Source organism: Poromitra crassiceps (assembly GCF_964638095.1).
Source record: "Poromitra crassiceps genome assembly, chromosome: 25".
Classification (NCBI taxonomy): domain Eukaryota; kingdom Metazoa; phylum Chordata; class Actinopteri; order Beryciformes; family Melamphaidae; genus Poromitra; species Poromitra crassiceps.
Window position 1 is genome coordinate 19,429,545 of NC_139649.1, and position 23,757 is coordinate 19,453,301.

The 23,757-nt window shown below is 43.4% G+C and overlaps 3 protein-coding genes across 5 annotated transcripts in view; 2 read left to right on the plus strand and 1 right to left on the minus strand.

Moving 5' to 3' along the window:
- frmd4ba (FERM domain containing 4Ba) overlaps positions 1–2,166 on the plus strand; it is a gene marked incomplete at its 5' end in the record, with an annotated part of 39,076 nt that extends 36,910 nt beyond the window's left edge. Inside the window, one exon of the mRNA XM_083660614.1 lies at positions 1,018–2,166. Coding sequence (XP_083516740.1) covers positions 1,018–1,135 — 118 coding nt within the window. The 3' untranslated portion in view covers positions 1,136–2,166. The remainder of the gene's footprint in view (positions 1–1,017) is intronic.
- Positions 2,167–6,331: 4,165 nt separating this feature from the next.
- On the minus strand, positions 6,332–8,887 carry arl6ip5a (ADP-ribosylation factor-like 6 interacting protein 5a). The gene is made up of 3 exons (XM_083660846.1): positions 8,697–8,887; positions 7,098–7,315; positions 6,332–6,639 (listed from the first exon to the last, which is right to left on the minus strand). Exons 1-3 carry the CDS (start codon positions 8,873–8,875, stop codon positions 6,464–6,466), a joined length of 573 nt encoding a protein of 190 aa, XP_083516972.1. The 5' UTR covers positions 8,876–8,887; the 3' UTR covers positions 6,332–6,463.
- A 160-nt stretch (positions 8,888–9,047) lies between these two features.
- trnt1 (tRNA nucleotidyl transferase, CCA-adding, 1) lies at positions 9,048–21,206 on the plus strand. 3 transcript variants are annotated; one of them, XM_083661135.1, is made up of 8 exons: positions 9,048–9,146; positions 9,638–9,767; positions 9,912–10,105; positions 13,727–13,865; positions 14,000–14,126; positions 14,711–14,904; positions 19,641–19,894; positions 20,276–21,206. In XM_083661135.1, the coding sequence occupies exons 2-8, from the start codon at positions 9,638–9,640 to the stop codon at positions 20,519–20,521; spliced, it is 1,284 nt and encodes a 427-aa protein (XP_083517261.1). In that variant the 5' UTR covers positions 9,048–9,146; the 3' UTR covers positions 20,522–21,206. The 3 variants fall into 3 exon arrangements, with proteins under 3 accessions (XP_083517261.1, XP_083517262.1, XP_083517263.1); XM_083661136.1 differs by having other exon boundaries at positions 19,653–19,894; XM_083661137.1 differs by having other exon boundaries at positions 9,090–9,146; positions 9,649–9,767.
- The last annotated feature ends 2,551 nt before the right edge of the window (positions 21,207–23,757 follow it).

Sequence of the window (23,757 nt, forward strand, 5' to 3'; positions counted from 1 at the left end):
AACATTTCACTCAGACCAAAACTTAATATAACTTAATAACTTAATATTTTCTTTAAATCCGCAATTTTTTTACATTTTGGTCCGAGTGAAATGTTATGTGGTCTCTCCTGTTTCTAAATATATACCGTTTGGTTTGAACAAGTAAAACTATTTTTATAAGCATTTTACGAAATGTCTATGGGAAAATAAATGGCGGCTATATAGTGTTGAAGCAGGGAGTGACATTCACTTTGGATCTCTATATGAACGCTGTGTGTGTTTGTGTGTGCGTGTGCTCTGTTCTGTTAGGGGACATTCAGACCAAAAGCGTTTTTGGAGCTGCCAGCGTCTTTCTGCAATTAATTCTCTATGTAAGGACGCGCTAAACGTGCTCCTCTTTTAATTAACGCACCTGGCGTTTAGTGCTGGTGATGTCTTTTGTTTTTCGAGGAGCGCTGTGGGCGTTTTAAAGTTGAACATTAGAGGAAAAGCGCCCTGCTCGTCTTTTTCACTCATCCTACCTTTTCTCCTCCCGAGGGATTTTCAACCTCCGCTGCTGCCAGAATTGGCAATAATCTGGCTTTCATGTTGACAGTGAACAACATCAAACAGACAAAACTAGCTGGCTACCGTCCTTGTGGTCGTTGTGTTCTGATCTGTACTGCACACGACTACAGGGGAAAACAAAAAACAAACGGAGCACAAAAAAAAACGCTCCGTGCGCTGTGTTTTGTGCACAATGGAAGCGCCCTCGACATGATTTTCATAGCGTTCTGACTGAAAAAAACGCTTTTGGTGTGAATGTCCCCTTAGGTGGGAATGTTTTGACCCTGGGTCTACCCTCGTCTGAAAGAGGTCAACTGCTTTTCAACATGTTTACCACAACTGTGATTAACACAAACCTGCCTGAAACACGAAAGAGGCATTGCATTTGACAGCCCAGGGTTAATTCATTCTAACCTCTTGTTTCAGTGTGTCAGCAGCTACATTCTGTTTGCCACCAGGCTAACATGTTTGAATCCTGTGTGTTCGTTACAGATCCTATGTAGATGTCGACCAAATGGACTCGCACATCAGCAGCCCGATGGACAGCACCTTGGCTCCAGAGGAACACATTTACTGGCACGAGAGCTCCAAACCAGGAACAATAGTTTAGCTGCCGACCTGCCATCAGAACGTGTGACGTGTTCACTTTGAGAAGCTGTCATTGTGCCTTAGACTGCACTTACCTGTTTTTATGGAATGGGGGATCCAAAGAATCAAGGAACTTCTGTGGCATTCAGCCAGTAAAGGAAATAATAATCTTTCGCATTTTGGGTTCTCGTGGACGCAGCTGCCAAACCTGGATCCTCGTGTGCATCCTAAAGAAACCCCACACAGGGCATCTACACGTGCCGGATTGCTAGATGTGCGAGTGTGTGCGGTGATGGCACTTGTGTTGTGCACTCAACTAGTTCCAGGGGGAGAGCTGCTGTGACTGTGTGACATCGCCAAAGGGAACGGGGACTTGCTCAGTGTTGCTCTGTACAGAGAGTGACTTTACAAAGCCAAGGACTAGCACCGTCCCTAAAGTAGGATACTGAGCCGTGACGAACAAACGAGAATGAATCCTCCTATTCTGCCACTTATACACATGATGTACCAACACTGTAACTATGAAGGATCTGTCGAGGCTGGACGGGGCGTTATTGAAATGAAGGATTGGACTCATTAAAAATGGCTCCAAAGTTGACTACCTGCTGAAACGTTCTCCAGTCGGCAGATCCAATTATGTCGTAGCATTGCTTATAACTAATGTACTGCTTTGTGTACTATTGTTTGTCATTCAAATTTGCAGCAGTCATTATTACTAAGTATTGGACTTTTCTCAGTGATTATAATACAGTTCAGCCAAATACTTTTGTGACACCATTTGAGTATTTCACCATCTTTGATATTACAGATAGATTTATTAATACATTAAAAGCCACACCTCATTGGTCATTGCAGAAACACAGAAATTACACTTTTTTTTTTTAATGCTTATTGTATCCATGCTGGAAACCATGGACCGGTGCTCCCAATTTTCTCTCCAGAGAAGCTGTATGTACATGTTGGTATTGTAAATACATTGGTTTTGTCCTTTTTTGGAGCCTTTTTATGTATTTGAAAAAAGCATGTAATATATAGTACACCATTTTTGTTAAGCTGGTTCTTAGTAATTTGTATAATTGCATTTGTTTGAATTAAAAACAAAATCAGCATTTTAATTGATTTGTTGCTTATATTTGTTTTACGGGAGCCTTTGAAGCACCCGAGGGAAATTTAATCTACGGGGGAAAATCCCACCCCACTGAGTTCAGGGGAAAAAACTGGATTTAAACCCAAATCCATTAAATTGGCTAATTCATTTAATGTCTGCTCAGCCAATTCAATTAGTGAAATGGGGTTTGATGAAAGCACAATTATTTTCTCCACTTACAGGGCTTAGGAAAATGCTTGAATAGCTTCAAGTCCCATTTACATTTAATGAGTGAATAAAATGCTTTGTCACATTGGCTAAGGAGGATGGTGGTCCTGGTCAATTGGAATGCATTACATTTTCCAAATATAAATAGTTTGTAAACTATTTATCTAGGCTGCATTCAACTAAGCAGGATTATACAGTTAGCAAGATAACTGAATAATTGGCTACATTTTGATTATTCTGTTTGTTTCAAGCCTGTAAATTAACTTGAATATTGTCTTATGTTATGGAATGGCAATCAGTCATGAGAGATACCCTCAGCTGTTTGTGATGTTTTTAATTGTTCTATCTAATCGTTCTTTGTGAAACCCTCCTGCAGAGCTCTGTTATGTTGCCGTCTTTTCCCACCGCTGTGTTGTCAGGCTGGTTTTCTGTCTGCTTAAGCCATAAACCAACCCAACCAGTCTTTAAAGCCGGACACACCCACTAGTGGCAATATAACTTCTTCTTCTGTCCTCCCTGTGAATGACACGCCAGTGTTTACAGCACTAAGCCCGCTCTGTAGGCGTCCATGTAGTTAGTCTGTGGCACACATGTATTGGGCCTCCGCTCCCCCCTGTAGGTCAACCTACGACCCTTCACCTGGTTTCCCTCCCCTCCCCAGCCAACACTCATCTCTTACGCCAGTGTATCCTACCACTTCTTCCAGCTCTTATAGGGGCTACAGTTCACCAGCTTTACTTAGTGCTGCTCCGTGCATGCTTCTTGACTTGTCTGAGCTACGGGGGGGTCTCACAGGGTCCCAGCTCCTTGAGTTCACCCCAGGCAGAGCGAGAGAGAGAGAGAGAGAGTGTGTGTGTGTGTGTGTGTGTGTGTGTGTGTTGTATCCAGCTGTCTCCTTGGCTCTTTGCTTTACACCAGCTGCAGCCAGACATCAGGGGAGGCTGTTCCAGCTGACACTCTGCAACATAAACAATGGGCTCCTATGTACTTTCCCTGCGTCTACACACACCACAAACCCCCCACCACCACCACCGATGTCGAGAGCAGATAGGTGTCAAACATGAACACCGAACCCTCGCAGCTCAACCTAGCTCAGGTTAAAGCAACCATAAATCATGTTAGTGGGCCACATAGCTTCCCCGGGATCAGCACATTTTCCCTCTAGACAGGGAGTAATGACTGACAAATTGTATGGGTGGGGGGGGGGGGGTGGGTTTGGGTGGATTAACAGGCCAGTCACATGCACTTGAGCCTTGTTCCGTGATGGGATAATATGGATAACCTTCCCTCAAGGAGCAAGCAACAAAAGCAGCAACGTGGGGGTCCGTCCGGCCAGCGGAGGGTTGAAGTGCTCTCTGATGAGGCTACAGACTGCTAAGGTCGTGGCGGGTCATCATTACCGTGTTACATGATCAGCTGTAGTGTGGGTCCGTCCAAGCAGCCGGGATCTGCTGGATGACAGACACTGTTTGAGTGATGAGGCTCGCTAACCAGCTTAGCCAGCCAAACGCCAAAGCCTCTCAGGCGAGCCAAGAGTGCTTGGGAGTGGGGAGGAGTAGGGCCGGGTGTGTGTGTGTGTGGGGGGGGGGGGGGGCAGCTTGCCGTTGAAGTCTGCCTGACTTGCATATTGCCCTGTGCTAGATTACTCCCCATTTCATGCCGGTGGTGCTGTCGAAACAATGAAAACAAGGAGGCAGATGCTGCAGTTCAAAAGCCTGTACACACACGCAGAGAGAGAGAGCAGCGTCCCAGCTGAACGGCTCGCACAAAACCAACAGTGTTTTGTCGTGCACTGACTTCTGCTGTCTCACACAACAACCAGCACACTACCATTTGGAGCAATTATGGTTGTTCCCAAATTACAAGTGCGTCGTTGCATATTGATGATTCAGTCAGGGGAAAAAAGACACACCACAAATGGATGTGTTGTTTTGAACTCTTGTAGGACTACATGCATGTTGTTTGCACTAATTGCAGAGGAGTGCACACACACACCCTCACACACCTGTTGGGGTGCATGTGCTGCAGCAGCAGCAGGCCTCAGGCAGACGCGTGCTTTGCTGCTGAGGATCCTGCCTTCCACAGCAGCTGCCGAGGAGCGAGAACAAGGCCCTCCTCTGTGGCCTTGCAGACGTGACTTTACTTGAGTTTATCACCAGCGGTGCTAGTGAACGCTCCAGCAGGTTGCACAATGTGGGTGAGGAGGAGGAGGCAGCACGGCGGGGTGGTGGGGCATAAATCACACACCTCTGCAGCACAGAGAGACAGAGAAAAGCCCTACTGCTCAAGACCAACTTTAAACACAGAGAGAGAGAGAGAGAGAGAGACCCTGGCATACTATTACGCCGGAGTATGCAGAGGTCACCAGGAAGCGTGTGGCTTTGCTTTCTCTCTCTCACAACCACTCAGGGGTCATTCCAAAATGCCATGCGTGCCTCTCAGAAAAGATGCTACCTGAAAAGCAACATTTCAAAAGCACACGTGGCTTTTTGCAACGTTCTAAGCAAAGGTTTAAAATGTGAATAATCATTCTTAAAGTCACCCTGTCCCTTCTCCCTGACTCAAAACCAAATAACAGAGTTATTAATCTTCCAGATGCATTCTCATTATCTGCAGTCAATTTCGAATGGAATCCAGTAGAGACAAAAAAAAAAGCAGAGGCAGCTGACACAGCGACTGACTCGTGTTTGGAGGTGACGGACTGCAGATGAATCCACTCCGTCACTGTGCAGCTAGCTAGCGCTCAGCTTTCCCCACTATAATCTACTGCGGCCCATTGATTAGCAGTGGGCCAAGCGGAGAGGAACGCAAAGTTAGCCAATCCATCAGCCAGGGGGGCCACTGTCCAGATAACCCACTCAGAGGTGCACGGGGAATACTGATGGGACACGGGTTAAGACCTCACACTCCTTTGAAGTCCCCCCTTCAAACATTTACACAGCGGCCCGCACCTCACAATGTTAAGTCATGCATCTATTTCATACATCCAGACAAAGGCTCTCTCTTCTTTGGGGTCTTTTTATTCACATTTACAAAAAGGTTGCTTGCTTTGTATTCCATTACGCAGTTAAGCAAACTGTTACATTTTATGAGGAGACACGTGTTATCCAAAAGGGCAGACTTGAAACACTTTAGAAGAGCCTTTCCAGCATCTTGGCAGTGATGTGTGTCGAGTGTGCACTTTTTTATTCAATCTTTGCCGAAAACAAAGCTTGCATTGCTTTCACAATTGCAGTTCAGTAGAACACTGGCAAGACTGACTGGCTGTTTCTGAGACTAAACACATTTGGCTTTTACCAGCTCATTTGAATAAACAAACAGCCTGCCTGCCTGTATAATGAGACATAAAATTTATAATATAAAATAACCCTGCTTTCCCACACCGAAACATCATTTTCACATGATCCTGTCGGTGTGCATCTGTACATTCCAGAATAAGCATACAAAACACTTTAAAGCTGAATACCATTTAAATAAGAGGACGGTTGCTCATTCTTCCATGCGACATTGCCTCTTTAGTCATGCAGGCAGCTCTTTCAAATTCAAGTGACCTTCATCTTTTGAGTTGCGGCTGCGCTTCATATTTTCAGGTCGATACAAACGGTTGTAAAAAGTACAAACGCGTTGTCGGTAAGTCAGTTCATGTGGGAAGGTTTCTCCAGTTACGTTGCCAGAGGGACACACTGACACATTGCATAGCAGTGATGTGAGGCAGCGTGACGCCCTGGTCACGTTTTCAGAGAGGTGCCCCGACAGGTTCTGGGTGGAGTGACAAAACACCCTGAGGAAAAGATCAATCCCTTCGGATGACACACTTGTCACTCTCACAGACACACACACACACACACACACACACACACACACACGTGTGACAACACTGCATGTATAATATACTTTAAGAGGTTTAAAAATGACAAGCGCGCACTGCAACGAACTACAAGTGCTGCTCCTCATCGTTCAAGTAAAGTCTGTAACTCCTAAAAAGAAAAGAAGAGATGGGCCACGTGTGCATTTTGTGTGCGTGTATCTTTCCCATCACTCCTTTAGTTTTGCCTCCAGGAAGTTCTGGATCTTTTGCAAGTTCTCTTCCTGCTGCCCCAGCGCTTCCAGCAGAATTCCCATAGGTGACCTCTTCAGCCCGGCGCACTCTATCTTGTTCTCCAGTTTGTTCTTCATGTTGCGGAGGCGGAATGAAGCATGAGCAGATATCACTGAAATGCACAGAGAGCGAGAGACAGATGGTTGAGCGACTGTTATTGCTGTTTTGAATCTCGTCATCTGGCGAGCTGAAAGTGGCAAATTAAAGCCGTACTGCCTCGTCAAGAGTCAAACTAGGAGAACATCACTCTGAGAGAATCTGAAGTGGTTTCGTAATTGTTCCAAACACATGTTTCATTCGTTTTGGAAGAACTCTGTTGCCTGAGGTTCATTTCACAATACTTCAAATCAAATGCACCGATGATTAACACTCTCAAAAATGTTTTATGGTGCAAGCAAAGCTCTTTAGCCAGATAACAGATCACATTCTATCATGACTTTTATGCCAGATATAGACTGTGAGATACTATCAATTCATTTCAAATGCTGGATATGTCATTTGGGAAATTAACCTCTTCTTTCCCAGGGCCATAAATGTGACCTTTCAATTTTTCTATGATCTCTCACTTACAAGCCAGAGGGAGAGTGATGGCTGTCATGAAGACCATGACGCTTCCCAGCAGAGACATCAGCATGTAGCTGGCGACCATGACAGCGACCACAAACGCTGAGGGGTTCTGCCTCTTGAAGTCTTTGATGGCAGCTTGGTTCTCTCCGGCCCACACAGAACCCAGGAAGACGCTCGACACCACAGCCATCGCCACCAACATCCCCAGAGGGTTCAGGAACCTGCAGGGCAGCAGCACAGGATGAGGGGGGAGCAGGGGTCAGTGCTGCTCGAGACAAGCTGTTTGTTTCCTATAGTCGCTGCCTCCACCTAGTGGTTAGATGCAGCTTCTGCAACAACATGACCCCCATTCAAATGACTGGACCCAGCTGTATAGAAATGGCAGCTTCCCACATGGGTATTGTTTTGGTGTGTGTGTGTGTGTCCAAAAACTGAAATGACTGTATGCAAAAAGAACATTTCCGTACAAAAAAAGACAGAAGTGTAGATTGTTTTCCAGTTTTTGACTGAGTAAACAATGGAAAAATACCAATAGGGAATTATTAGCATACATCTGTGTGACATGTCACATGGGAATAGTGGAAAATGTTGACGCAAAACATTATTGACTTTCATGAACCAAGTAATTATGCAGCCGGTCCATCCAGGGAAACATGACAAACCTGGAATGTGTTGACCACAGCTAATTCTTTGTCAGGGTCATTACTGCTTGATGAAAGATCCTATACTGGACTTTACCCTAATCAGGGAAACAGTGGCAGTTGAGCTGATTACATCAAGGTGCTATTTTCTTATACGTCTGTTACCTACAATGCAGCAGCTGAGTAGAGAACGGGCTTATGAGGCAGGCCATGAGTGACTGGCCTCTACAATTTCTACAAAACTAGGCCAAGATTTAGAAAGCTGACAACCAGGAATTCCTCACAAAGAAGAAACAATACCCCCCCCCCCCCCCTCCTAAACAAAGCAGAATCTGTCCAGCGTAGTTTAACTGGAAGGGTAACTGAAAATGGGGTTAATCAATTCAGTCTGCAGTTTTATGCCTTTTAGGCCTTCTATGTTAACCTCCGTGTGTCAGGAGTCAGGACCCAAACCTGGTTGGAGGGCCTGTCTCCACCCTGCTATTTTCAGTCTGGGTTCCCAACAGCATCCCACATGATGTACTAATAGGTTTATATTTGCTTGGATCGCAGGGACACAGCAGGGATCACAGCCAGGAATTACATTGATTAAAATGTGGTTCCCAGGTTCACACTCAAACACAAAAACAACACAGCTTATCCGATGTGACAGCTGGGGCAATATATTACTATTTTAGCATGATCAGGTGGATGCTGACAAGAGACAGCTCGAAACAGCTGTTAGAGAGCAGTTTACATCCTTTCGACTTTAGGCCTATTACAATGTAAGTTAATGTTAGCCTCTAGCAAACGACTCCTCCCATGCAAAAATTGAACATACAGCCATGCATTGAATTTGCACTGAGAAGACCTGTTAACTTAGTTACAACTGACTAAATCAGAAAAGACAGACGAACGACTTGGAAACTAAATAACATTCGGTGACAGAACACATGGTGCCAACTGTACATACTGTACTTACCCAACAACAAGGAAGACAACGATGGCCAAGACCAAATAATTAGTTTGATAATAAAGCAGATTGCTGACCACTCTGTTGTTCCATCTTGCCAAGTCTTTCATATCTGGTTTGGCAAATCTTTCCGAACCAGGGAAGAAATCGTCCCACGCTCTGAGCGGCGTCAACTCTACTTTAGCCATTATTTTGTGTCCTGTTCAGTTGACTAATCTGTCTGTCTGACAGCAGAGAGAAAGCGGAAGAGCACAGCTGAGAGGAATCTCGCGATGAGAGTCGGCTGCGTTAAGCCCCGCCCTCCGATGACGAAGCCATGCCCTATTGGCCAATGCTGAGTGTTATGTTTTGCAGCACTTCCTGCAATGCTCGATGGCTTGACTGACGCCGTCTGAGGGACATCGCGGAGTGAATATTGCTGCTTTTTATCGGCTTAAAAACCGTGACAGTCTGTTGCAGGTCAGTTCCTATTCGTGTATTTTGTTATGTAGCGTTATATGTTGATTAGTGTCCTCTAGAGAGAGAGTGGCGTCAGCGGAGGACCAAAATGCAAGAATCATTAGCCAATGAACAGCCAGGAATGGGTCTCGCGCTACTTTTGCATGCTAAAATAAAGCCGATAATGTACAATTTGATTCATTTCAAGGGATGAAAAACCCTTTCAAAGTAGCTACAACACTGTCTATTTTGATGCAACTCGACAGTGCTGCTTTTTTTTTACTGAAGAGTTCCACTTTCTACTTCCTGGAAAAAAACTGGTCCATTGGAGTGAGTGAATGGAGATGTCGGAACTCTTCTATTATACGGCTCTGATGTTGATCAAACGCTCTGTCGATGGTGCTCCTCTGCTGCCAGTATGTGAGCAAAGCAATGTCCATGTGAGCTGCTGTGACATTTTGCTCGTTATCGTTAAACACACAAACAAGCAGGTTTCCTTTTTATTTACATAGATGTTTTGCAGGTTATTGAGGCCTCAGCTGATTGGCAGACCAGGGTTGTTTTGGAGAAGTCTCTTTACCATGCAGTTGAAGACCAGCGAATTCCAGTCCTTGTTCACGGATGGACTGAAGGGACTAGCAGGTGAGTTTTCACATTCGTCATTAGCCTTAAAATGGCTTCAAGGCTTGTTAAGATTAACATTACCAACATGTTCATATATATCCGCAGATACAAACATAATGTGAAAACAACCAAATGTCCACTAAATCTGTGTGATGTTTCCAGCGCTGTTTGAGAAGCATCAGTATGAGCTGAGGATAGCGGGCGGTGCTGTGCGGGACCTCCTCTCAGGGAAGAGGCCAGAGGATGTGGACTTTGCCACCACCGCCACACCAGAGGAGATGAAGCACATCTTCCAGGCTGCAGGGATCAGGATGATCAACAACAAAGGAGAGACGCACGGGACCATTACAGCTAGAGTAAGAGCCTACCCACAAGTGTGATACATTCATGTGCTGGCTGAGCAGCATGCAGCGTGCAGCCACACTCCCCTCACCATGACACAAATGATGAGCTTCCCTTCACCTTTGTCAGACGGCAGTTGCCAATCAGATTGGCTTTTTCATTCATTTACCATCAATAAAGGGCAAGGACAAGAGAATGACCGCGTTGTTACCTACGTACCTACCTCAGCCGGTTTTTTCTCATGGTCAGCTCTACACCGCCTGCTCCAGGGGAAAGCGAGCCAGCAGCATGAAAGTACTTATTGAAGGTGATGAGGAGGGAATAACGGACAACATTGTCTATAAGGAGCTGCTGTAATCCTGTACTCATACAAACTTTCCATAACTGTGCCCATGGCGCATCATCTCCAGTCTCCAGCCTAGAAATCGAGTGTGCGCTAGTGCTGCACGATTTGGGGGAAAGGTGCGATTAGCGATTATGGTGGACAATATTGCGATTTGCGATTGCGATATTAATAAACAAATGGTATAGGGATGTGCCGGCATGAGTTTTTGACGGTATGATAACCTTGGACAAAAATACCACGCTTTCACATATCACAGACTAAAATACATGAAATATGTTACAATTTAAAATATTGTAGCGTTCCTGGTATTTATGGAATCATGAGGCTTCTTGTTGGTACAGGGTTCTTTATTCACAGTTAGTTATCTTACAACTCTTGGCGGTTGCTACGCACATAGCTAGCTAGCTGCTTCCTCCTTAGGCTGTTCATGGAGACTGCCTTCACGCATGCTCTGTCTGACAGGAAGCGTTCCCCCAGCATAGTGTTCCCCCCCAGTAACACTCTCACACATCAGTTCCTAGCTGCAATCGAGACACTTCTATTGCACACCACATTATGTAACTCTGGATCGCTACAATATATTAAAACTAAATAAATAAAACAATTTGAAATAAAATTATCTTTACAAAAAAATTAAACATTTTGAGACATTTCCCTCTCCCAAACATGTAAAAAAGAAACATGAAAAAATAGAAACTGCACTGTGTTACAGCACATGGCTCAGACTGCAAAGTTAGTTACATGTCTGTCCAATAATACAGTGATACACCCCGTTTATTCTTTTGTAGCGACAGATGGCCTTAAACGCCACACTCACGTAACGCTTCTTGAGAGAGAGGTAACGTGCATGTGCAGACTTTATCGAGGGACCATGAAGGCATCATGTGACAGGCTAGTTGAAGCCTGGAGGTGCTGCTGTTGGCAGTTGGACAGTGTTTTGCTGCTATCAACCTTGTTAATCTCTCGCTATATTCTTCATCACAGCGGGTCATCCCCACTGTGCACTTAATCGTGCACTAGTTCTGCATAAGCACCTGCAGCTCTCTCATTATTTTACTGACATTCTCACTAATCACATGGCTGTTTACATGCGTTTCTGAACGGCTAGCTAGTTGTTAGCATAGCTCGTTAGCAGGGTTGGGTAGGTTACTTTTAAATAGGAATCCCTTAAAGTTACTTGTTAAAAATTGTACTTAGTAACGTAATCCGATTACCACTATTTAAAAGTAAAGTATGGATTACTTTCAGTTACTTTTGGATTACTTTTTTTTTATTTTTATCCAGGAATGTCCCATTGGGATACAAGATCTCTTCTTCCAGGGAGTCCTGGTCAAGAGTCCTGGCTAAAACCCTTATTTAACTTTAGCATGTTTTACCATTGATAACCAGATAAGAATGTTTATACCAACATGAAGTTAAGGAGAATACAACAAGTTATTTTTAAGACCACTTTAATTTACGTTATGGGTATTTTTCATGATGTGGAGTGGAAGACGCAGCTTGTTGCTTTAATCTTGAAACATGACGTCTATTTTTCCTTTTACCGCGCGCATGTCTCTAGCGTGTCTCTACACAAATAGACACAAAAAGACATTAAAATGATATTTTACAGGGGCAGCCACAGCCAATCAAGGCTCGTTTTGATTTGAGACGGGAGGATGATGAGCTGAGCTCACAGCTGCAGTTCTCCTGCCCTCTGAAAACCACATACAGTAGGCTACAACGTGGCTTCGTTCCTCCCCTCCCCACCACACACACACAGACACACACACAAATCAATACTGCCTCGATTACGAAGTGAGCCCAAGCGATCTTCAGTTAAAATCATCATTGTATTGTTTATAGCAAATTTAATAAAAGGTAAACTCTATAGGAAGACAGTTGGCAGACAGACAGACAGCAGCGCGCAGCAGCCACGCTGCCTGTGTGGATGCCGCGGGCGTGCCAGCCGCAGCCAGCACGCCACGCACACGCACTAGGTAGGTACACGCAAGATGTGGCGGAGGAATTCAATGCAGATTTTCCACTGCCTGGCAGCTCGTTCAGCTGACAGCCCCACACACAAGCGCCTTCCACATGGAAGACGCTTGATCTGTCTAAACACTGAGCGAACGTAAAAGTGAAATGCTTGTTATATTTCCATGAGGTGAATGCACTCGTGGGAGGAGGCATGCCTCTGTCATCATGAATGCTGCCTGGCTGCCTGCAGCTGCTGCTGTTGCTCCGCCTCGCTCGTCCTCGTCGCAGTCAGTCACCAGCACACAGGCTACACCGTTTTTTGTTGTTATTTTGTAAAATTAATGAAGAGGCAAGGGCGAATGTAACCCCGCCTGTAACGCCGTTACTATACCCTCGTTACTGTAATCTAGATTACACATCTTAAAATGTACTGTGACAGATTACAGTTACCGTTTTTTTGTAATCAGATTACGTAACGGCGTTACATGTAATCCGTTACTCCCCAACCCTGCTCGTTAGCGATCATGGATGTTCTCTCTCTGCCTCTCGGTAAGATATTATGTAACCATGCTGCGCATAACATTACTTATTTGCGGGAGTGCATGGGAGAAGTTTCCCGCTAGTGTTGATGCCCAGTGTGATGGCAGAGAAACGTGTGTTCGCTGCGTCGCGTGCAACGTTAGTTTAGAGGAGGCTCACACACACTCAAAAAGACGTGAGAAAAAAAAATCGCACACTTTTGCGGTTATGTAATCGCACGTGCTGACATCGCGATTGCGATTAGATTAATCGTGTAGCACTAGCGTGCGCTAGTATATGTATATTTGGAAGGATAGAAAAGCACCAAAAAAAGTAAGGGATGTTAGCTAAAAGAAATGTATGAAGAGAAGAGAGTGCACAGAGGAAAAACATTACAAATCAGTAATCACTATCGTATTCCATTATTACGTTCATCAATGACATTACCCGCAAAGCCATATGGGATGAGTAGTACATTCCCTCTTAAAAAAACAATATGTATGTTCTGCATATAATCTGTTATTATAAGTTCATTGAATCAGCTGTTAGCGAGTTTGGCCTCTTTATACTGTATTGTGTTGGACTTTTCTGTTCAATATTCTTATTGAGAAGTGCAGCCTGAAAGAGGCTCAGATAGAAAGAAGGGCAAAGGCCATCATGCACAGAATAACCACTAAGTTTAGTATATTCATGAGCATACAGTACTATATTAGATACTTTATTACAGCTTCCTCTTCTGTCATGACATGAGTGCAATATGTGCTCTGTTTCTCATTGTTTGTGTCATAATGATGTTTGTTGTCTTTCATAGCTACACAATGAGAACTTTGAAGTGACCACGTTGCGAGTTGACGTTCAGACAGATGGACGACACGCCGAGGTTGAATTCACCACCGACTGGCAGAAAGACGCTGAGCGGAGAGACCTCACCATCAACTCTATGTTTTTAGGTATCTCACTGCATTTACTGTCCACTGAATGAAATGGAAATCGGCTACTCCTATATATTTACCACTGTCACTTTTACCTGGTTTGTCACAAAATTCCTTACCATGTTTTGTTGATTCATTTCTTTTCCTCACAGGGCTTGACGGCATGTTATATGACTATTTCAAAGGATATGAAGACCTGCAGAACCTTAAAGTGCGGTTTGTTGGCAGCGCCGAGCAGCGGATTCAAGAGGACTACTTAAGAATACTGCGGTATTTCAGGTAGGCTGACATGTTATAGATTTTAGGGGTCACCTCACTTTCAACTTAATTCAAATTTGCACTGCTAAGCCATCCATTACGAATGTACATCTAGCATCCTACTATGCTGCCGTACTTGTGGTGCATGTGCTTGGTCAATGTATCTGCCGGTCTGTGATTTCGCGATTCGTTTTTTTGTGCTTGCGCTTTTAATATATAGTTGACTGTTGATTTAATGTTTATTTTTTTTCCATCGCGGACCACAATGGAAATAAGTGTTTTAATACTTTCTTGTGCTATCCTCTGCGGTCAAATATACATAAAGTACTGTCATTTTATGTTTTACTTTGTTTATCTCAAATAAATTAAACTCAAAATCAATCAAGAAAATACAAATAATCTCCATTATCTAGTTGAATGGAAAGTGTATTGACCCCAAACATAACTAACTATTCGGCAAGTCGAGGGAATGCCAACCAGCACATACTCCTATTGAGTACAAGAACACTAAGAGCAGTTTTCAACATCAATATTTTCTGAGGCCCCTCATCTTTATCCTACACCTCCCCCACATGGCTTTCTGTGCTTCCTCTGTTGTCACGCAGGTTCTACGGCAGGGTGGCGTTGGAGCCTGGCGACCATGAGCCTGACACACTGGAGGCCATCAGGGAGAACGGCCAGGGCCTGACAACCATATCAGGAGAGCGCATCTGGGTTGAACTGAAGAAGATGGTGGTCGGCAGCCATGCTGCTCACCTGCTGGAGCTCATGTACAGCCTGGGACTGGCCCAGTACATCGGTGAGGAAAGGAGTTGATGCCTCTTGACTTGGTTTACAGAGTGTACAGTAGTGTCTGCTTAAACTAGAGCACTGTGAATGCTGAGAGTCAAATGCATTGTAATTCTAAATCATTAACATCACATTATTTCTAGATTGTAGTCCCATGTATTGAGCACTTGAGGACAGCCGTTAGCGTGCGTTCTACAATGACGTTGCTATGACTTTCCAATGAAACACTAGTCTCGCTGGTCAGCGTCCCCTACCTAGTCACGGAAGGGAGAGGAGGCTGGCCATGGGCTGGCCAGTGAGACTAATGAAACACAAACAACTGTGTGAGCAGTAGGCTAATGTTACTTGTTTAAAATATGGTATTGTGGTGACTGCGCACACTAAGGAGATTGACAGTCTAATTCACTACACTACCCAGACGGCCCGCGCGCCGACGCGGTGACGTCAGGGGGGACGTTGTTACTAGGGATGTTCATTTTGAAAATTTTCCAAAATCGATAATCGGTGAAAATTAACGATCAATTATCGATCATCGATTTTATTAATACTTAGAAAATTTTCAATATTTTCAATTTTAAATTTTTTTTTTTTTTTTTTTTTTTTACAAAATGAATGCCTATGGCAGAAAATACGAAAGACAACGTGTTCTCCTCAATGAACTCTTTATTTCAATGTGTCTCCTCTCCAACACTGCTGTCCCCGGCGCATGCCGGTGTGAATTTCCCATGTTTAAAACAGTTTTGTTGGCACAAAGGCCCGTGCCCAGCCAGAAAACTAGAGACTATATGAAGCTCCACCTCACATTAGTCGGCTGTGCAATGGAGTGGGGCGAGGAGGAACGAATTCCACCCAAACCTAGTCCAAAAAAAAAAAAAAAAAAATTAAAAAATCGATCCAAATGCCACAGGATCGATTCCAATCCTTAACGATCGATTATCGATTTTCGATAATTGATGAACATCCCTAGTTGTTACTAGGGATGCACCGATTGCCATTTTCGTGGCCGATTCCGATTTCCGATTTTTGAATAGTCTGACTTGCCGATACCGATTTTTGCCGATTCCGATTTTTTTTTCTAAAAACAACAATTGACAGCTTACACAAACGTTTTTGTAACTTTGTTTAAAAATTAAGATTCATAGAACAATTCTTACATCTAATGGGGATCCAAATAAACAAATAAACAATTCTTATCATTTGCATGAAGTAGGACCTTCTCACTCAAACACATCTCAAAATAAAAGTGTTCCAGGTTAGGCTACTGGACAGAGCTTTTTTGTGCAAATACAATGAATACAAAAATTAAATTAAATCCAATAACCTATATCCCCAGCTATCATGCATTTACTTTTCCAAAAGAAAACAGGTGCAACAGAACATCAAAATGATCCATGGACAAGGAGTTTATAGACTGGCTCCAGACCAGTCCTCTTGAGTAGAGGGGAAATGAGTTTATGAGTTACAGTAACGATCTTCAGTCTGAATATCAGGCGGAGTTTACACACAGTCCGAAGTTTGGTATGCGTATTTTTATCTGCCATCCGAAAAAATATCGTCACGCACAGAAAACGTTGCACACTTGTGAGTCCGATGCATTTTTATTATTATGTCCGTCGTTCTCATGTCGTTCTATTTGCAATACGAAACAAATAGTCTCTCCTGTATCCACGTCACGTTACAACATGACTTGACAGGCTGAGGCAGCAGCGCTGATGTGGAATGGAAAAGCAGGTCGGGGAATGGTTATACTGGACACACTTGCCAAGCCGGCTGTGCGCGGTGGCGGGTTGCTGGAGCACCGCTTCCCGGGGAGAGAGAGCAGAGAGAGGGGGGCCAGTGAGGTGAAGCGAGCCGCTCTGACTGGACTCCAGCCGAGCGGGACACGGCCGCACCTCTGTCTCCACGGCTTATTTTCGACTTGCATGTGTGACAAACTGCGAGCTTTGTCTACTTCACTGACGTTGAAAAAAATCCACACTGAGGAAGGTATGCTGGCGTGTGTGGTGTGGTGGCTGGGTGCCTGTCTCGGTGCTTTGGGGTGCGCGCACGTCATGTGAAAATCGGCTCACAGAATCGGCTATTTAGAGTGACCGGAACAGATCACCGATCGAGGCCGATCACGTGAAAATCGGCCATTTCCGGTCACGTGCCGATCGATCGGTGCATCCCTAGTTGTTACCGCTATTTAAACCGGGAAGTTGGAATGAATGTTGTGTTGTCAGAGTGAGTGCAGAGTGTGCAATAAAGCACTGGGTTTTTACTTGCATCCAAACCAAGCGCTTCCCTCTTTATTCCTGCTGCTGGATTCTACTTTATATTCCCTGGATTACTACAGTATGGCTGTTTGGCAGAGGGATTAAGAGGAGAGCAATGAACTGATACTGTAACGTACTGGTAGTTGGATGATGATGATGCTGATGAAGGCAATACTAGGCAGTACAATACTAGGCATGTTCAAAAATCAAAACTGCCTGTACCTACCCTCTTGTGTGTACTAAGTACTATCTCACTGGTTTAAATAAGCAATTTGATACTTTCCGTTTTTGCTGACCAGAAATTCTGTGCAAAAACTAATAATCGCCTGGGTCAATTTCGTACAATAAAGAAATAACCACCTGACTCCAATTGACGCCTGGTCTCCTTTAACCGCCTGGGGTCAGACTCGATTTAGCATAATAAACGCCCGGGCCCTTATTGGCAGTTTTACGGTATGTATATATGTATATTTATAAAACGGCTCTCTCAAATCAAGCAATCTGATTGGTTCACAGCCATTGTATAAATCCAATAACCGAGTCCAATAACCCATGGCCATGGGTTATTGGACTCGGTTATTGGTTGCCATGGCAACTCTCTTACTAAAAGCCTTTGGTTTCAAAAAAAACAAATGAATCGATCTTCGCTTATAACTTTACTAATACTTCGCAGAAAATGATGTTTTGTACAAGAATAGATGCGGGCTAATGTCTTCTTTGCAAAAGAAAGGCTGTTAACCCCGCATTTAACCCCGCATTTAACCCCGTAACGTTAGTTGGTGTCGGGCTTTGCAGAAAGCACTCAGCTTCTCAGCAAGCGCTGAGAATGCAACGCTGCGCTCGAGCTGCCTGTCGGGGTTTCCAGAAAGCTCTCAGCTTCTCAGCAAGCGCTAGGATTGGCCAATGTCAACTTCAGTCTCCAGAACGATCCAATCAAATCACCCGCACGTTCTTGCGGTCCCGCCTTACAGTAGTGTTTCAACTGACTCTATCAGAATGACATGCCAGTCGGAGTCGGACTTATAGTATTATTATTATTATTATATTATCATACTTGGAAACCGTTTTATAAAAGCAATATAGCACTCGAGCTGCGTGTGTTGTGGCATATATCCCCCTGCTCTGCAGTTATCCCACTCGGCCTGCGGCCTCGTGGGATAACAGCTGATCAGGGGGATATATTTGGCACAACACACTGGCTCTCATGCTATATTGCTTAAGTATATGTGTATGTATATGTATATATATATATATATATATATATATATATATATAAAAAAAAATTGAAAATGTGCATGCATATTGCACTGCAGAGTTTGATGTTGGTAAAAAAGAAAAGGTAGCATGTGCTGTACCTCTCCTTGAGCTTATATTTGAGAGCATTTGGGTCAAGTTAAAGCACATAAGCAGTTCTCAGCCAGCCTCCCTCCATACATACAAGTCATAAGATATTTTATTCAGTGTGTGGGGAGGAAAGACGGTCCCTGCCCAAATCTCAAAGGAATGCCATATTGCATCAGGAAGCAAGTTGGCAGGCCTTACCTGTAGACACAATTTTATGCCTAGATCTTTTTTTGTCTTAACGAGCCAAAACATAGTTGAAATGATTCTTAAAAAGTAGTATGCCTATCAAAGTATCAGTTAGTTAGTTAGTTAAGTTAGTTATCCTTTATTTATCCCCTTGGGGAAATTCATCCTCTGCATTTGACCCCTCCTCTACTAGGAACCTTCCTAGAACTAGGAGCAGTGGGCAGCCACAGTGCAGCGCCCGGGGACCAACTCCAGTTCTTTTGCCGGTGCCTTGGTCAGGAGCACTGACAGGAGTATTAACCCTAACATACATGTCTTTCTTTGATGGTGGGAGGAAACCGGAGCACCCGGAGAAAACCCACATGGACACGGGGAGAACATGCAAACTCCACACAGAAAGGACCTGGGACGGACCGGGGTTCAAACCCGGGACCTTCTTGCTGTGAGGCAACAGTGTTAACCACTGAGCCACCGTGCCGTCCAGTATAGTGATTCTTATTGATAGAATGACATAACATAACAAAATTGTTACGTATTATTTAAGATTACTACCTACTTTACAAATATTGATATTGTTTGAGGTGTTTTTTTCAGGAGCGGTTGGAAAAGAAAAACATTACCCCCAAACTAAGCAGGTTTTACATGTTTGATTTAATTTACACTTTTGTCAGAATCAGGATGAGGAAGGGGGGGGGGGGGGGGGGGTTAGAGGGAATTAACCAACAGTAATTCTCACATTTGATCACATCCCTAAAAAAAAACGTATCTGACAGTTCTGTTAAAAATACTGTACATCCAAATCGCCCTGCATTATTTTGGATTGTCTTGTGCATCTGGGTCTTGGGCATATTCTCAAACTGGACCAATCTTAAAAACACAGGTCACCACCTGGTTGTTTCATTTTTGTAGCCTACAGTAAATGTCAGTCCAGCTCATGCTGCCTGTCCCTGCTCCTCCTCAGGTTTGCCTCCAGATGGTGACATTGAGGCAATGAAGCGTGTGTGGCAGCATGCTAAGGACCACTCTCCCAAGCCCATGACCATCCTGGCTTCTCTGCTCCGCTGCCCCAAGGAGGTGGAGAAGATGGACCTGCGGCTGAAGGTGTCCAAGGAGGAGAAGACTCTGGCTCTGTTCCTGGTCAAACACAGACACGAGCTCCGCAAGAGCCAGGAGCACCCAGACAGTCTCAAACCATTCACCGACTTTATCATAGATGTAAGTCTGAGCATGTGTTTTACAAAAAAATACAGAAGAGAAATAGTGGAATGCTGGCACAGTTTCAACATTTAAAAAAATAGATTTTGGTGATGTACGTTGCATTCCTGGGCCCATTATTGTTTGGTGGTGTGTTTTTCAGATGACATGATGCCATGTCAAGATATTTCCAGCACAGCTGCAATGGAGTTTAACAGCAGAAAGTTTTCAGCTATCTAAATCCATCATACAACAACTAGATATTTCTCTACCAACAGCTGTAGTCTAAATAGATCAGAATGCAATGTAGAAGGAAAAAAAATACACAAAATACACTACTCTCCTCAGTGCAAGAACATCTGCCTTTTATTTTTTTAAATTCAAGTCATATCACCTTTACAGAGTCGGGAATTATTGGACTCCCAAAGTAAAGTGTGCGAGCTGCTCAAGTACCAAGGGGAGGACAAGCTGCTGGCTGAGCTGTGCAGATGGTCCGTCCCTCGCCTCCCAGTCAACGGCCATGATCTGAGGAGGCTGGGCATCTCGGGCAGAGAGGTCGGCAGCAGCCTGCAGGAGCTCCGCGACGTTTGGAAGAAAAGTGGCTACCAGATGGACAAGGACGAACTCCTCAGTCACCTCAAGGCCTGAATGATCAGAAACACACGGGGAAGCCCATGTGTTGTTGCTGTTGTTGTGTGTTGTCGTCTACAGAAAGACTTGAGTGCTTTGGGAGTCAAACATCTCATTGTACCACTCACAGCTGTTAACCAGACTGAGGGTTATGAGAGAGGACACTACAAGAGCCGAGACTTGCACTGATGAAGGCAATTTTGTCCTAAATGGTCCCAGAGTGATTTAAATTTAATCTCCATCGCCATGCAAATTTAACGAGATCTTGCACAATAATATGCTCTCAGCGTCACAGCTGCCATCTGCATGAGAAAGTTTGTAATGCGGCTGATTTCACCATCTGCGTTATTACGTAGCTCTGCCAGTTGTTTATTTCTTGTCTCAAAATTGCAGTCTGGTATTATGCTGATGCTCGGCCAATCCAAATCTCAATTTTACCACTTGCGCACTGCACTGGTTTCACTGGTAAGAATAAATAAAGACAGGAGTGGGAGTTGTGATTCGTTTGAGTGGAGTGTGATTTGAAATGCTCTGCCATCGGAAATCCATTCACAATTCAGTCTCGATTCAACTAGAAAATGGTTCAATTTATTTGTTAAAAGATGTGATTACTTAGAAAACAAAGCATTTATTTTTTATTCTTTAGGTGTCTTCTTCCATTTAATTAGAATAACCCCATTATCGGATGTGATTTATTATTTGTATGTGCAATCTTTTTATTCTGTATGAAAGGATGTGTAAGCTTATTATGGCTTCACAACCAAGGTCATTATTTCATTTATAGTGTGTAAAGTAAATGATGATACTTGTATCTTTGACAGTGTGGAACAAACATTTTGTGTGGTGGAGACTGAGTCAGGTTGCTCCTCCCTCTTGGCGGAGATGAGGAGATATATAGCCTTCTGCACTCCTGTAGGCTACTTCAGTTTCACTGGAGCCACACAGGCACAGCACTTGTTGCATACTGGAAATGTACCTACTGAGTCCCACGACGACTTCATTATTACAATCACACATTTACATTCTAATCAATGGGATCAGAGATCAAGGCTCCATCTCTAGACATTGTTTTTGGTGGTTTATTTGTGATATGCCTCCAACTCAGCTTGACTCCTCTGTTATGGAGAGTGGAATACATACCAACATGCAACACTCCTGCTCAGAGTTACTGTTAGTCTATATTTATCTGGTCAAATCACACTGGATTCCTGCTTCCAGTACACCTTTTGCATGTGTTTTTTAACAGAGAAGAGCTGCAGCTGCTCAAAAGATAATATGTAAAATTTATGAGTGAGACCATGAGTGATATAGCACTTGTAATACAGGTATAGGTATGTCTGAAGTCTATATAATAGCGTGCGCACGCTATTATGTAGACATCAGACGCACCTATTTACTGTCAATGAAATAAACGTTATTTTGAAATCTTCAGAAGAGAGCGAAAAACTAATAAAATATATATATATAAAATAAAATATTAGTGTTGACCAAAAAACCTATTTGGAACAACACATATAAAACTTAAAAACTTAAACACACAAAGAACAGGGAAGGCAAGGCTGGATCTCATTTTGACGTCCTTAATTTTAATTCATAGCACATGAGGCTTACAAGGTGTGACATTAACATACAACAGAGGTTTGTGGTGGTAACAAGGTTTACTCTACCCTCTACTGGTAGGATATGAGATCACTTCTCATTGTGTCAAAAGCTGATATAAACCAAATGCAAATGCTCTGATTAAAACAGGGATGTATGGAAAAAAGGCTTAGTCCAAAGGCATTTTACTAAAAACAAATATTGAAATACCAAAAGGTATTAAGTAATATGTTTCAATATTTTTTTCCATACGCAAAACAAGTGTGGTGGGATTAAGCAGAAATACAGACTTTGCCTTTTCTTTTCTCCTCCAACTACCAAGTTTACAGACATAAGCATGAACTACACAACTTCAAATATACAAAAAGATATCAAACAGCTACAAGCATATACAGTATTTACAATCTCAGCTCTGGCGTGGACTTCCAAGTCGGAAGAGTTATTACCAGGGACCACATTCAAAACAATGCTTGTTTCTCATAGTTTGATACTTAGACATCGCTCCAACAACCATCCACGGAGCTGATGTGGAAATTGTCCAGACCTATAAATATCTGGGAACTGTGTTTGATGACAAACTGAGATTCAGTGACAATACAGATATTGTTGTAAAAAAGGCTCATCAGCGTCTGTACTGTCTTCGTAAACTAAACTCCTTTGGAGTCGACCAGAGAATTCTGGCCACGTTTTATTCTTCCTTTATTGAAAGTATTTTAACATTTTCATTTATCTGCTGGTTTTCATCCCTCTGTCAAAAAGACAAGAACAGACTGCAAGGTGTTGTCAACCTTAGCTCTAAAATTATAGGCAAAACACAAAGATCCCTAGTACAGTTTAATAGTGCACAAGTGCTCAAGAAAGCGCACAAGATAATCAATGACTCTACACATGTCCTTCATGTCTGTTTTGACTTAATGCCATCAGGAAAGCGCTTTAGACAGCCTGCCTGCAAAACAAACAGAAGGAAGTTTTGTTTTGTTCCAGAGGCCATTCGACTGGTGAACAGCCACAGTACAAGAAATGGTCAGTTTATCTAGACCAAGTCTGCACCTTGACCTTTTGATTTGAACCCTTGAACAAGTCTAATATGCACTTGGATTGTATTGACTGAATTTAATTTGTATTGATCTGACACCTATATTCCTTTGTGGTGTTGGATACATTGTAATCAGGGATCTTGCTTTATCAGTGCCATTTATTGTATTTATTGTCTTGTTTTTTGTATTGTTTTTGGATGTGTACAAAGTACAGCTTGTTTGCAGTATTCATGCCTTAAATTGCCCCTTGCGGGACTAATAAAGTTTTTTGAATTGAATTAAAAAAAAAGTGTTTCCGTGGGTATAAAACAGAATGTTTCTGGAACAGTTAGTATGTGTCATAGTGGTTCATCACCCTCCCTCATCCTCAGGTCCATAATAATAATAATAATAACTTGGACTTATATAGCGCCTTTCTCGAACCCAAGGACGCTTCACAGGAGAGAACAAAACAAGGAACGGTAGACACACAAAAGACGAGCGCACAGGGACAAAAATAAAACAAAGCAAAAGGCACAAGAGCACAGAGAGGGACAAATAGACAGGCAAGAACAGTTAATTAGGGCCAAAGGCCTTGGTGAACAGATGAGATTTGAGTGCCGTTTTGAAGGCGTCCAG

Coding starts and splice junctions, on each gene's coding strand:
- arl6ip5a (XM_083660846.1), bottom strand. CDS start 8,875: ATGGCTAAAGTAGAGTTGACGCCGCTCAGAGCGTGGGACGATTTCTTC. Junction 7,316..8,696: donor GTTGTCTTCCTTGTTGTTGG/GTAAGTACAGTA, acceptor GCTGCCCTGCAG/GTTCCTGAACCCTCTGGGGA. Junction 6,640..7,097: donor CATCACTCTCCCTCTGGCTT/GTAAGTGAGAGA, acceptor TGTGCATTTCAG/TGATATCTGCTCATGCTTCA.
- trnt1 (XM_083661135.1), top strand. CDS start 9,638: ATGTTTTGCAGGTTATTGAGGCCTCAGCTGATTGGCAGACCAGGGTTG. Junction 14,127..14,710: donor AGAATACTGCGGTATTTCAG/GTAGGCTGACAT, acceptor GTTGTCACGCAG/GTTCTACGGCAGGGTGGCGT. Junction 19,895..20,275: donor TCACCGACTTTATCATAGAT/GTAAGTCTGAGC, acceptor TCACCTTTACAG/AGTCGGGAATTATTGGACTC.